The sequence below is a fragment of the Salmo salar genome, chromosome 10 (genome assembly GCF_965601325.2).
Source record: "Salmo salar chromosome 10, fSalSal1, whole genome shotgun sequence".
Classification (NCBI taxonomy): domain Eukaryota; kingdom Metazoa; phylum Chordata; class Actinopteri; order Salmoniformes; family Salmonidae; genus Salmo; species Salmo salar.
In genome coordinates, this window is record NC_138300.1 from 47,291,191 (window position 1) to 47,305,517 (window position 14,327).

At 47.9% G+C, this 14,327-nt stretch overlaps 1 protein-coding gene across 4 annotated transcripts in view; it reads left to right on the plus strand.

Annotated features, from left to right (window-relative positions):
* The window catches only part of kank4 (KN motif and ankyrin repeat domains 4), a 160,162-nt gene that overhangs the window by 99,802 nt on the left and 46,033 nt on the right, over window positions 1–14,327 (plus strand). For all 4 annotated transcript variants that reach the window (XM_045687830.2, XM_045687829.2, XM_045687831.2 and 1 more), the window contains one exon: window positions 7,785–7,881. In XM_045687830.2, coding sequence (XP_045543786.2) covers window positions 7,785–7,881 — 97 coding nt within the window. The remainder of the gene's footprint in view (window positions 1–7,784; window positions 7,882–14,327) is intronic.

Consider the following 14,327-nt stretch of genomic DNA (forward strand, 5'->3'; position numbering starts at 1 on the left):
TGGACGTCCTCCAAGAACAGAAGAAATATGCAGTTTGTTTCTTCCACCTCTCGTTTTCTTCTTGTTGTGTTTTGGCCCAGAAGATAGAGTTGAAGATCGAGTCCCCTACCACACATAACTCATATGAATCTCAGTAGGGAGAATACACAACAGTGTGCCCTTTGATGGTGAACCTCTGCTCTGTGTATTCCACCATTGTTCTGAGGAGCGTCACTGACATTTGAGAAAATGTCTGACTTGAATTACTGTACATTGCATACAAAACGCACCGATCTGGCCCAAAGACTATTGGAAACAGAATCCTATTACTACCACATGCAGAGCCAGAGCCACAACTATCTAACCAACACAACATCCCCTCCCTCAGCCCATCTGTACTGAGTCTACTAAACATTAGGAACACCTTTCTAACATGGAGTTGCAACCTCAATTAGTAAGGTCATGGACTCTACAAAGTGTCAAAAGCGTTCCACAGGGATGCTGGCCCATGTTGACTCTAATGCTTCCCACAGTTGGATCAAGTTGGCTTTTTTGTGGTGGGCCATTCTTGATACACACGGGAAACTGTTGAGGTTGAAAAACCCAGCAGCATTGCAGTTCTTGACACAAACTGGTACACCTGGCACCTACTACCATACCCCTTTCAAAGGCACTAAAATATTTTGTCTTGCCCGTTCACCCTCTGAATGACACACATATCTACACAGTCCAGGTTTAAAATTCTTCTTTAACCTGTCTCCTCCCCTTCATCTACACTGACTGAAGTGGATTTAACAAATGACATCAATAAGGGATCATATCTTTCACGTGGATTCACCTGGTCAGTCTGTGTCACGGAAAGAGAAAGTGTCCTCCTTTTGTACGCTCGGTGTATCTCAATGTCCCTTTAATACAGTATAGAGAACACATTTAATGGACTGGGAATCCCATGTAAATAACAGAGTCTTTAACTGGCTGACTAGGCTGTAAACTGCGTTTATTAATTAATTACACTGTCTTCTTCTCTGTCCTTGCTGTGTAACTTTCTCACATTGATCTCATTAAGTCTTGTGGAAGTACAGACTAAGGCCCTGGGAGCCTTAGCTAGCTCTGTGTAATACGCCAGGGTGTGTGTGAGTGTGTGTGTGTGTGTGTGTGTGTGTGTGTGTGTGTGTGTGTGTGTGTGTGTGTGTTTGTGTGTGTGTGTGTGTGCATGCGTGCGTGTGTGATTGCTTGTGCGCGATTGCGTGTGTGTGTTTGTGAGTGAGTGTGCATGTGTGTGTGTGTGTGTTTGTGTGTGTGCATGCGTGCGTGCATGTGTGATTGCGTGTGTGTGTTTGTGAGTGAGTGTGCGCGCATGTGTGTGTGTGTGTGTGTGTGTGTGTGTGTGTGTGTGTGTGTGTGTGTGTGTGTGTGTGTGTGTGTGTGTGTGTGTGTGTGTGTGTGTGTGTGTGTGTGTGTGTGTGTGTATGTGTCAGCTAGCTTGCAGCGAGAGGGGGTGAGGGTTTCCACACAATTTAATGAGCTCAGTTGTGTTGTAATTGTATCCAGAGGCTCAGCATTGTCTTCCAGGCCCCCCCATGTTCTACTTCAAACACACATAATCATCAACCTGAACACATGCCGCGCACACACACACGCATAGTTTGTTGGCCCACATTGCTCTCAGCTAGAGTGACTGTGAGGAAATTAGAGGAGTCAAAAACCAACGTGTGGTAAACATTTTGATTGCTGCTGCCGTTTTAAGGAGCCTGTCTGTTACAGTACGAACATGTACAGGTAACTGCCAAAATAATGGAAACATTTCAATAAATGAGGGACACGTGTATATTGAAAGCAGGTGCTTCCACACAGTTGTGGTTCCTGAGTTAATTAAGCAATTAGCATCCCATCATGCTTAGGGTCATGTATAAAAATGCTGGGCAGGCCATTATTTTGGCTACCATGGCTATGCCCCCATAAGATGACAATGACCCCCATCCACACGGCAAAGGTGGTCACTGTAAAATATGAATAACATTTAACCCATGAGGCCAAAGAGGGCGCTTTTGGTCATTGACTGCAGGAAAGCTCTATGTGATTTATTTGAGTGGTTATATAGGCTACATTGTTGGGTGAGTTAGTCGCTTGGGTGACCTGTTTGGTGGGAGTGGGGATAGTGTCTCACATGGAAAAGCCATCCTTGTCTCTCTGCCACGGTATCAGGTGTATGCCTGAGCTGAATGTGAAGGTGGAGGATGTTTTCTTTGCTGTGGGAGAACAGGTTGGATATGAAAATCTTTCAAATTCTTCGCAAATGACTAAAGCAGTGGCTGTGTTTCTGAAAGAGGAGCGTCTTGTCAACCGGCTGGTTGAGACAGGTGTTACTGAAAGAGGAGCGTCTTGTCAACCGGCTGGTTGAGACAGGTGTTACTGAAAGAGGAGCGTCTTGTCAACCGGCTGGTTGAGACAGGTGTTACTGAAAGAGGAGCGTCTTGTCAACCGGCTGGTTGAGACAGGTGTTTCTGAAAGAGGAGCGTCTTGTCAACCAGCTGGTTGAGACAGGTGTTACTGAAAGAGGAGCGTCTTGTCAACCGGCTGGTTGAGACAGGTGTTTCTGAAAGAGGAGCGTCTTGTCAACCGGCTGGTTGAGACAGGTGTTTCTGAAAGAGGAGCGTCTTGTCAACCGGCTGGTTGAGACAGGTGTTACTGAAAGAGGAGCGTCTTGTCAACCGGCTGGTTGAGACAGGTGTTACTGAAAGAGGAGCGTCTTGTCAACCGGCTGGTTGAGACAGGTGTTTCTGAAAGAGGAGCGTCTTGTCAACCGGCTGGTTGAGACAGGTGTTTCTGAAAGAGGAGCGTCTTGTCAACCGGCTGGTTGAGACAGGTGTTTCTGAAAGAGGAGCGTTTTGTCAACCAGCTGGTTGAGACAGGTGTTACTGAAAGAGGAGCGTCTTGTCAACCGGCTGGTTGAGACAGGTGTTACTGAAAGAGGAGCGTCTTGTCAACCGGCTGGTTGAGACAGGTGTTTCTGAAAGAGGGGCGTCTTGTCAACCGGCTGGTTGAGACAGGTGTTACTGAAAGAGGAGCGTCTTGTCAACCGGCTGGTTGAGACAGGTGTTACTGAAAGAGGAGCGTCTTGTCAACCAGCTGGTTGAGACAGGTGTTACTGAAAGAGGAGCGTCTTGTCAACCGGCTGGTTGAGACAGGTGTTACTGAAAGAGGAGCGTCTTGTCAACCGGCTGGTTGAGACAGGTGTTACTGAAAGAGGAGCGTCTTGTCAACCGGCTGGTTGAGACAGGTGTTACTGAAAGAGGAGCGTCTTGTCAACCGGCTGGTTGAGACAGGTGTTACTGAAAGAGGAGCGTCTTGTCAACCGGCTGGTTGAGACAGGTGTTACTGAAAGAGGAGCGTCTTGTCAACCGGCTGGTTGAGACAGGTGTTACTGAAAGAGGAGCGTCTTGTCAACCGGCTGGTTGAGACAGGTGTTACGTTATGTTTTTTGCAAATCACGCTGCTTTTCTCCTCAGCTGCGAGGGTTACTTTATCCAATGTGCGTTCATTCCCGATGGCGACCTGATAAGATAGCTCGCACGTTACATTCGCCAGCCCAATGAGAGAGTTATTAGTTGGATGCAGAAGGCAGGTTTTCATGTTTTTAGTCCGACAAAAACTTTAGACATTTGGTATCAGGTGAGGTATGAGGGAAAGCCTGCATGGTTTATGTGACAATAGTCTGAGGTGTTTTGATTGTGTGTAGATTGGACATAAGCGGCAGGCGTACACACACAGGGAGCGGGCGAGCAGGGCACTGATGGATCCTCGTCTGTCTCCAGATCTGAGAGCGGGCCGGGGGGTCGGGGCAGCACCAGCCTCCACCCCTGGTCCAGACTCAACCCCATACAAACTGTTGATGAGGTTAATGTTGATGTGGCCCAGGTTGCTGTGATGAGGAGCTCAGGGCCGGGCCTGATAGTGGTAACTGAGTGCAGTGACAACATTGACTCCGAGGCTGATATGCCTGTCTTACAGACAATGGAGAATGATGTTCCCAGTGTAATTACAGACACGCAGGGGGATGGTGGAGAGGGGGTTGGGGGGAGCCGGGGGGCTCCGGATTACGTGGAGCTGCCCGATGAGGATGGAGGAAGAGATTGATACGCTGTCAGATATTCCCATCAGTGTAGATGTAGCATTGCATGGTGAGTCCTAGTTATGTTCACTGGAACTGTACAACAGATTATATACTAAATAGGAACTGGGTGGAAGCTCATCCACAGTCGGTGGTGGTCTTAACCAATATGTTGAAACAGCATGGACTAGTAGATGTGGGAGATGTGCTGAACCGACCAGTCCCAGTTAGAAGAGGGATTTGGCAGGGGTGTCCACTCTCGGATTGTCTCTACTGTTTATCTATAGAACCTGTGTAGGCTGAGCGAGAGGCTGCAGGGCCTGTCAGTTCTAGGGGCAGTAGGTGGAGAGTCGGTTTTATTGTCAGCTTACTGTATGCTGATGATGTAACAGTGTTTGTTAAAGGGGAGGAAGATGTAGAAGAGGTAAGCAGGGCTTTAGTGTTGTTTGAGGGGCAGTATCAGCTAAGGTGAACTGGAAGAGTGAGTATCTGATTATGGGGAGATGGGTCAGAGCAGGATCTGCTAGTCTTCCTTCCTGGGGGGCTACAGTGGACAGAGTAAGATCTGCTAGTCTTCCTTCCTGGGGACTACAGTGGAACAGAGTAAGATCTGCTAGTCTTCCTGGAGGGTTACAGTGGAACAGAGTAAGATCTGCTAGTCTTCCTGGAGGGTTACAGTGGAACAGAGTAAGATCTGCTAATCTTCCTGGGGGACTACAGTGGAACAGAGTAAGATCTGCTAATCTTCCTGGGGGACTACAGTGGAACAGAGTAAGATCTGCTAGTCTTCCTGGGGGACTACAGTGGAACAGAGTAAGATCTGCTAGTCTTCCTGGGGGACTACAGTGGAACAGAGCAAGATCTGCTAATCTTCCTGGGGGACTTCAGTGGAACAGAGTAAGATCTGCTAATCTTCCTGGGGGACTACAGTGGAACAGAGTAAGATCTGCTAATCTTCCTGGGGGACTACAGTGGAACAGAGTAAAATCTGCTAATCTTCCTGGGGGACTACAGTGGAACAGAGTAGGATCTGCTAGTCCTCCAGGGGGGCTACAGTGGAACAGAGTAAGATCTGCTAGTCTTCCTGGGGGACTACAGTGGATCAGAGTTAGATCTGCTAGTCTTCCTGGGGGACTACAGTGGAACAGAGTTAGATCTGCTAGTCTTCCTGGGGGACTACAGTGGAACAGAGTTAGATCTGCTAGTCTTCCTGGGGGACTACAGTGGAACAGAGTAGGACCTGATAGTCTTCCTTCCTGGGGGTTACAGTGGGTCAGAGCAGGATCTGATAGTCTTCCTGGGGGACTACAGTGGGTCAGAGCTGGATCTGCTCGTCTTCCTGGGGGGTTATAGTTGGTCAGAGCAGGATCTGCTAGTCTTCCTGGGGTGTTACAGTGGAACAGAGCAGGATCTGCTAGTCTTCCTTCCTGGGGGGTTACAGTGGGTCAGAGCAGGATCTGCTATTCTTCCTGGGGGGTTACAGTGGGTCAGAGCTGGATCTGCTAGTCTTCCTCAGGGGTTACAGTTGGTCAGAGCAGGATCTGCTAGTCTTCCTGGGGGGTTACAGTGGAACAGAGCAGGATCTGCTAGTCTTCCTCGGGGGTTACAGTTGGTCAGAGCAGGATCTGCTAGTCTTCCTGGGGGGTTACAGTGGGTCAGAGCAGGATCTGCTAGTCTTCCTGGGGGACTACAGTGGAACAGAGTAAGATCTGCTGGTCTTCCTGGGGGACTACAGTGGAAGAGAGCAGGATCTGCTAGTCTTCCTTCCTGGGGGGTTACAGTTGGTCAGAGCAGGATCTGCTAGTCTTCCTGGGGGGTTACAGTGGAACAGAGCAGGATCTGCTAGTCTTCTTTCCTGGGGGTTACAGTTGGTCAGAGCAGGATCTGCTAGTCTTCCTGGGGGACTACAGTGGAACAGAGTAAGATCTGCTGGTCTTCCTGGGGGACTACAGTGGAACAGAGTAAGATCTGCTAGTCTTCCTGAAGGGACTACAGTGGAACAGAGTAAGATCTGCTAATCTTCCTGGGGGACTACAGTGGATCAGAGTAAGATCTGCTAATCTTCCAGTGGGACTACAGTGGAACAGAGTAAGATCTGCTAGTCTTCCTGGGGGACTACAGTGGATCAGAGTAAGATCTGCTAATCTTCCAGGGGGACTACAGTGGAACAGAGTAAGATCTGCTAGTCTTCCTGGGGGACTACAGTGGATCAGAGTAAGATCTGCTAATCTTCCAGGGGGACTACAGTGGAACAGAGTTAGATCTGCTAATCTTCCAGGGGGACTACAGTGGAACAGAGTTAGATCTGCTAATCTTCCTGGGGGGTTCCAGTGGAACAGAGTAGGGATGATGTTCTTAGGGCTGTTCTTGGGGATCTCAGAGTTTCAGGACATAAACTGATAGGGGCTGGTGGACAAAGTTGTGGCTAAGTTGTCTAAATGGCGGTGGTTGTTGCCACTGATGTCTTTCATGGTTATGGTTTTTGTCATTAACAGCTTGGCTGCTTCAATGCTCTGGCACAGGCTGATGGTGTTGGACTCCCCACAGAGTCTCGTCAAGCAACTGTAGAGGTTACTGGTGGATGATTTGTTCTGGCCAACACTGGACATGCGTGGAGGATTATTCACAGGGCGCTACGAACGGATAGATGTTGCACCTTGATCCATCAGCGCGGAGGGGGTGTCTGTTCTGTGGGGAGGAGGAGACAGTGCAGCATCTGTTTTCTTCTTGTTCCAGGCTGGTAGGGTTGTTTTCTGTCCTGGGGGGTGTACAGGCCTAGAGTTGGGGCTGACTATGGACCTATACGTTGGAAGGCCTAGGTATAATGAAGCCAACAGGCGAAGAGACTGTCTAGTAAATAACCTATTGGGGCAGGCAAAAATGGCAATGTGGAAGACCAGAAAACATGAGATGCAGAGATTGGGGTGTACAGACCCCAGAGCTGTGCTGCTGGGGCAGGTGCGGGCTCGGCTGACACTGGAGGGAGTGGGGTGTACGGACCCCAGAGCTGTGCTGCTGGGGCAGGTGCGGGCTCGGCTGACACTGGAGGGAGTGGGGTGTACGGACCCCAGAGCTGTGCTGCTGGGGCAGGTGCGGGCTCGGCTGACACTGGAGGGAGTGGGGTGTACGGACCCCAGAGCTGTGCTGCTGGGGCAGGTGCGGGCTCGGCTGACACTGGAGGGAGTGGGGTGTACGGACCCCAGAGCTGTGCTGCTGGGGCAGGTGCGGGCTCGGCTGACACTGGAGGGAGTGGGGTGTACGGACCCCAGAGCTGTGCTGCTGGGGCAGGTGCGGGCTCGGCTGACACTGGAGGGAGTGGGGTGTACGGACCCCAGAGCTGTGCTGCTGGGGCAGGTGCGGGCTCGGCTGACACTGGAGCATGTACTGTATATGGGGTGCTGGTGAACCGTCTGAGGGATTTTGTAGAGTGTCAGGGGTGTTCTATGTACAGTGGACGAGGAGGGGGACATGTTTCTGGACTTCTCGGTCTGTTGAAGTGAAGTTGGGTTTTTTTGTTTTGGTGATGTAACTGTTGGGCCAATACAGGTATTTTTTTAAATAAATCAATCTATTTCTCTCTCTCTCTTTCTCTCTCTCTTTCTCTCTCTCTGTTTTGCTCTCCCTCTCTGTCTGTCTTTCTCTTTCTCCCCCCCCTCCCTCCCTCCCTCCCTCCCTCCCTCCCTCCCTCCCTCAGGTCTGAAATCCATCATGAAGAAGAACGGTGCTGCTGACAAGCAGGGGAACAGAGGAGGAGCCAAGAAGAACCTCAAGTTTGTGGGAGTCAACGGAGGGTAACAATGCTTCTCTTAACTCCTCTATAATTGGATCTCTCTGTGTGTCCTCATACAGTGCTGTTTGTTTATGCATATACAGTATGTTAGCAGCAAACTACTACACTGTGTATGTTTATTATTTATTTGATTTAATCAGACCTATATTTAACATAATGCATGACACATATTTTATGTTTAGCATAGTGCATATGGCTTGTACAATACAGTGCTATGCTATAGTATCTAATTAGACATTTACTCAGTACATTGTTTTCATTGAGGAAATGTACGAATCTGCTGTTAATGATAATGCAGAGGATTTTCCCAAGGTTGCTGTTGATGCATATCCCATTGGGGAAGATGCCCCAATATTGATGCCAGAGCTGAGGATGATGTTAAAGAGTTTAAGTATAGCCATTTGGAATCTGTATATTTTATCATTTCATTTAGGATACCATCAACACCACAGGCCTTTTTGGGTTGGAGGGTTTGTATTTTATCCTGTAATTCATTCAATGTAATTAGAGAATACAGTGGGTTCTGTTAGTCTTTAATAGCTTATTCTAAGATTTGTAACTGATCATGTATATGTTTTTGTTGTTTGTAGTTTGTTTTTTATTATAGAGCCAAAAATATTGGAAAAGTGGTTTATCCATAAATCTCTGTTTTGGATAGATAACTCTTCGTGATGTTGTTTACCATTTGAGTCAATGAGGAGCACAATCTCTGGCTTTAGTGTGTCCTCAGTGGATGTGTGGGGGTTGTCAGGAGGGCTATCAGGCTTTAGTGTGTCCTCAGTGGATGTGTGGGGGTTGTCAGGAGGGCTATCAGGCTTTAGTGTGTCCTCAGTGGATGTGTGGGGGTTGTCAGGAGGGCTATCAGGCTTTAGTGTGTCCTCAGTGGATGTGTGGGGGTTGTCAGGAGGGCTATCAGGCTTTAGTGTGTCCTCAGTGGATGTGTGGGGGTTGTCAGGAGGGCTATCAGGCTTTAGTGTGTCCTCCGTGGATGTGTGGGGGTTGTCAGGAGGGCTATCAGGCTTTAGTGTGTCCTCAGTGGATGTGTGGGGGTTGTCAGGAGGGCTATCGGGGGAGCTGACAGGGGGACTTTTAGGAGGGGGTGGGGTCTGTTGGGTTGGTGGGTCCTGTGTTGTCTATCCAATTGTGGTGTTGAGGTTGTGGTCCGGGTCTGAGGTGGGCTGTTCTGCTGGCTTCTCTGGGGGAGTGTCCTGCTCTCTGTCACACCTCAGTTTTCTCAACACCTCCTTCAGTGCCATTTGTCTCTTTAAGTTCTCCCTCCTCCTTCACTGCTGTTAGCTGTGCCATGTGTTCCTCCTCCTTCACTGCTGTTAACTGTGCCATGTGTTCCTCTCCCTCTTCCTTCACTGCTGTTAGCTGTGCCATGTGTTCCTCTCCCTCTTCCTTCACTGCTGTTAACTGTGCCATGTGTTCCTCTCCCTCTTCATTCACTGCTGTTAACTGTGCCATGTGTTCCTCTTCCTTCACTGCTGTTAGCTGTGCCATGTGTTCCTCTCCCTCTTCCTTCACTGCTGTTAACTGTGCCATGTGTTCCTCTCCCTCTTCCTTCACTGCTGTTAGCTGTGCCATGTGTTCCTCTTCCTTCACTGCTGTTAGCTGTGCCATGTGTTCCACTCCCTCCTCCTTCACTGCTGTTAGCTCTGCCATGTGTTCCTCTCCCTCCTCCTTCACTGCTGTTAGCTGTGCCATGTGTTCCTCTCCCTCTTCCTTCACTGCTGTTAGCTGTGCCATGTGTTCCTCTTCCTTCACTGCTGTTAGCTGTGCCATGTGTTCCTCTTCCTTCACTGCTGTTAACTGTGCCATGTGTTCCTCTCCCTCCTGTTTCACTGCTGTTAACTGTGACATGTGTTCCTCTCTCTCCTCCTTAAATTCTCTCACCTTAGTCCGTAGAGCAGCCATCTCTCTCAGACAGCCGTCCATCTCCACCTTCAGACCTCCGGGTCTTGTTGGGGGGGTGTTGTTGTTCTGCTCTGTTTTGTGGGTCTGTTCTGTCTGGAGTGTGTGGACTAGCTATCTGAGCTCCACCATCTCTCTCTCCAGCTCAGTAAATGTCTCTCTCTCAACAATGGAGGAGCAGTACAGTTGTGGGACCTGGGTCTGCTCAGTGAAGGGGGGGGGGGGGGGGGGGGGGTGACTCTCCTCTTGGGGCTGCTCGTATGCAGGGCAGTTTGAGGATGAGGTGTGATCAGACTCACTCAGGATGGGGGACTCGTCACAGAGAGAGAGCTTTTCCTGCTGTGCTCTCTCTTTGATCCCGTAAAACTGCATGAGTTTGCCCTGCACCATTACTGTTCCAGACTTGTACATGTTGACAGAGGTTGTTTCAATTTCCTCAATGTCTAGTATTCTGAGTTTCCACCCTGGGCCAATACCCTCTCTAATGACATAGGGGTAGTGTGCTCTTATAGCACTGTGCCATGCCAGGGGATGGTCTGTGTTAATATAGCACTGTGTCATGCCAGGGGATGGTCTGGTTAATATAGCACTGTGCCATTCCAGGGGATGGTCTGGTTAATATAGCACTGTGTCATGCCAGGGGATGGTTTGTGTTAGTATAGCACTGTGTCATGCCAGGGGATGGTCTGGTTAATATAGCACTGCGCCATGCCAGGGGATGGTCTGGTTAATATAGCACTGTGTCATGCCAGGGGATGGTCTGTGTGGGAAATTAGGTTGCTAACGTTCCCCTCTTTGTAGCAGTCAGCAAATAGTGTCTCTGGATTGTCCTTGAGGAGCTTATTTTTGTACTTATTCCATGCAGTATTTTAATTTCCAAGGGGTACTGTACTGTGATAGCTGCACGGGTGAAGCCATGGAGATGGGGGCTTCAGAGGCCTCTGCATTTGGGTGAGGCAGGCTGTGAAACTCTCCTGCCATTGTTGGGCTCAAGCATTTTCACACATCTCACTTCACACTTCAGTGCTAATTGAAGTTGCAGTCAGGTCTGTTCTGTCATAGAATTAATGTAGCTTTATATAACAAAATGACCTAGATATTATTGTATTTTACTTCATGGCTTCAGAAGTAGCTTCAGACTGAACGTTACTCACTCGGCGTTGTGTTGGATGGTATTTCCAGGTTTCCGCTGTGTTTCTTCTGCAGGTTTTGGTTTGCTAGAAGTTTTTCTTGATAGTCCTTGGTAGAAATAATCAATTCAGGTAATTTTGTCCAAAATCAAGGTTTTAGGTTTGGATTGAATGTCTTGATGTAAAGGGTGCTATCCTGTATACTGTAAGTCCTAGCTTTTTTACATTTGTTCTATTTGATCCCTTTTTCTCCCCAATTTCCTGATATCCAGTTTCAATCCAATTACAATCTTGTCTCATTGCTGCAACTCCCCAACGGGCTCGGGAGAGGCGAAGGTCGAGTCACGCTTCCTCCAAAACATGACCGGCCAAACCGCGCTTCTTAACACCTGCCTGCTTAACCTGGATGCCAGCTGCACCAATGTGTCAGAGGAAACACTGTTCAACTGACAACCGGGGTCAGCCTGCAGGCTCCCGGTCTGCCACAAGGAGTCACTAGAGCGCGATGAGCCGACTAAAGCCCCCCCGGTCAAACCCTCCCCTAACCCGGATGACGCTGGAAAAATTGTGCGCCGCGCTATGGGACTCCAGGTCATGGCCGGTTGTGACACAGCCTTGGATCAAACTTTGATCTGTAGTGAAACCTCAAGCACTGCGATGTAGTGCCGTAGACCGAAGTGATACAGCCGGAATGGAACCAGGGTATGTGGTGACTCCTCTAGCTCTGTGATGCAGTGTCTTAGACCGCTGTGATACAGCCTGGAATGGAACCTGGGTCTGTAGTGACTCCTCTAGATCTGTGATGCAGTGTCTTAGACCGCTGTGATACAGCCTGGAATGGAACCTGGGTCTGCAGTGACTCCTCTAGCTTTGTGATGCAGTGTCTTAGACCGCTGCGTCACTCGGGTCTGCGTCTGCGCTGCGTCTAACTCTAATTCAATTTTTTTGCAGAAGAGCCAATGAGCTCTCTCTCTCGCTCTCTCCGTGTCTGTCTCTCTCTTTATCTCTCTTTCCGTATCTTTCTGTTGCTCTCTATTTGTCTCTCTCGCTCTGTCTTTCTCTCCATTGTCGTGACGTTGTATTAGTTAATGTTGCTCATCGAAAGATAAACTGTTTATAATTGTGTGATTAAATGAATCAAGCAATGAATCAAGCAATTATTAACTCATTAACCTGGGGCACCATGGGAAAATTAGTTTTATTGAGTTTCTATTTCCCAAATTAACTCAAAGAATATCAGAATATCGATTTTACAACAGTCGCTAAATTAATCCATTTCCTCTAGTCTCATTTCTGAACGTCGCATAATCCGGGAATCTGCACGAACCCGGGCTACACCAATGAGTTTACCACACCAATCTTAGTTGATTATTTATTTACTAGCAAGCTAAAATGATGATACAGATACACATACACAAAACACAGTCTAGGCTATTGATTAGGACTTAGTATAGCGGGCCAACACACTATGGCACGTGTTACCCAAAATGGGGATTTAAAAGAGAGAGAAACAAAGAAAGTACACGAGAGAAATATACATTTGGGTTCATTTGTCAGCTATGCTTATTTAAAACCTAGCCTTGCCCCGAACTGCCGCTCTTATGGGTCAGAATATAATGATGTAATTACGTGTTGGAGGTCTCAGAGAGGTGGTTCCGCGTGGGTCGTTTAGGCTTTTCAACGACGCACTTCTCTGGCGCAACTCTCTGGTTGTCCTCACGATGTCAGTGTCCTTCTTGGCTTAGAGGTCTGATTTCTCCCCCTTTCTCTGATAATGTCGTCTGAGGACAGACAGCTCTGTAGCTCAGAGCTCACAGCGTAGGAATGAAACAGCGTAGATACCACGATTCGATGAAGAGTGGAGGCTAGGTGGTTCGGCTTGAATTCACCCGCTTAGACACAGCAACTCATCCATAGCTTGGGTAGAAAAGGATTTCTTTGTCTTCAACCTTGTGTTGCGTTTTGGGGTTCGTTGACCATTCAGACCTTGGCTGCAGCCTGGGGTCACTTTAGTCTACAGTTCATTCTTCAGTCACATGTCTTATACCCTCGGGTCAGAAGTGGGCGTAACCGCCTTTAGGGCAATTCTCTGGGCGTATCAAGTTAAGAGCAAGGCCTAGATTTTACTCAAATCCAATTTTAGACAGTAACTTCACATTTCATCCTTACCAAAACGTTCTCTTTGATTTGGATACTTTCCACACAACGTACAATGTATAAACATCAGGCATATACTTGGAAAACTCTTAAAGATACAATGTTTTTGTAATAACGTCATCTCTTAACCTTTAATAACAATACAAAAATTACATACATTTTCATATTCCATCTCTCGTCATGACCACGATTGTGGCTGACGGAAACCATTGTTCCTAAGTCCCTTTATTGCATGTTTAATGTTCTGAGGCCAGTTCTCCATGGTGAGGACAAAGGAATTTCTTTGTGTCCTAAGATTTATCATGGGCGTGAGGGGTCATAAAACCCCCACATCCTCATACCCCTAGATCTCTCCTCCTCTGTTGGGGGTTGAGAGATAATCTGTAGGTTTGTGGTCTCCTGTAACCTGACCTGATCAGGACAGTCATGACACCATATTTCACCCTGTCTCTCCCATAGACACACTGCCCTCACTGTGACTCTCCCTTCCTGTTTATGTGTGTGTTGTGTGTGTTTGTGCGTGCGTGCGTGCACGTGCGTTTAACTTTGTGTGCGAGTGAGTGTATGACTTTGATTCCCTATGATTAGGCTGTGCTTTGCCTGTCTGATGTTGATGAGATGTGAGTTAGATGACAGAGGTGGTACTGGAAAACAAAGGCCTCTCTCCTGACTATGATTAGAACAGGCTGGTCTAGTATTCATGCTACAGCACGGTTGTAGCTAGCATACCCTAGCTGCTGTCTGGCCCTCCTTCCAGCACACACATCATTACGATAGCCTAGCCAACACACTGCTGGCCCCCCTCATCAGAACTAGAACAGACTCAGTCGGGCTGGCTCTACTTTTACCTCAGAGGAGAACTCAGCTCAGTATAAAACATTTTGTTTTCTTTAATTTACCTGATGTGGTTCATTCAGACCACAGCTACACGGGAGACACATCAAGACACAACAAACAAACATAAGCAATATACATGATTAAAATGAACATTTTCAGGTAATCTGCAGTTGAAGTCGGAAGTTTACATACACTTAGGTTGGAGTCATTAAAACTCGTTTTTCAACCACTCCACAAATTTCTTGTTAACAAACTATATTTTTGGCAAGTCGGTTAGGACATCTACTTTGTGCATGACACAAGTAATTTTTCCAACAATTGTTTACAGACAGATTATTTCACTTATAATTCACTGTATCACAATTCCAATGGGTCAGAAGTTTATATACACTACGTTGACTGTGCCTTT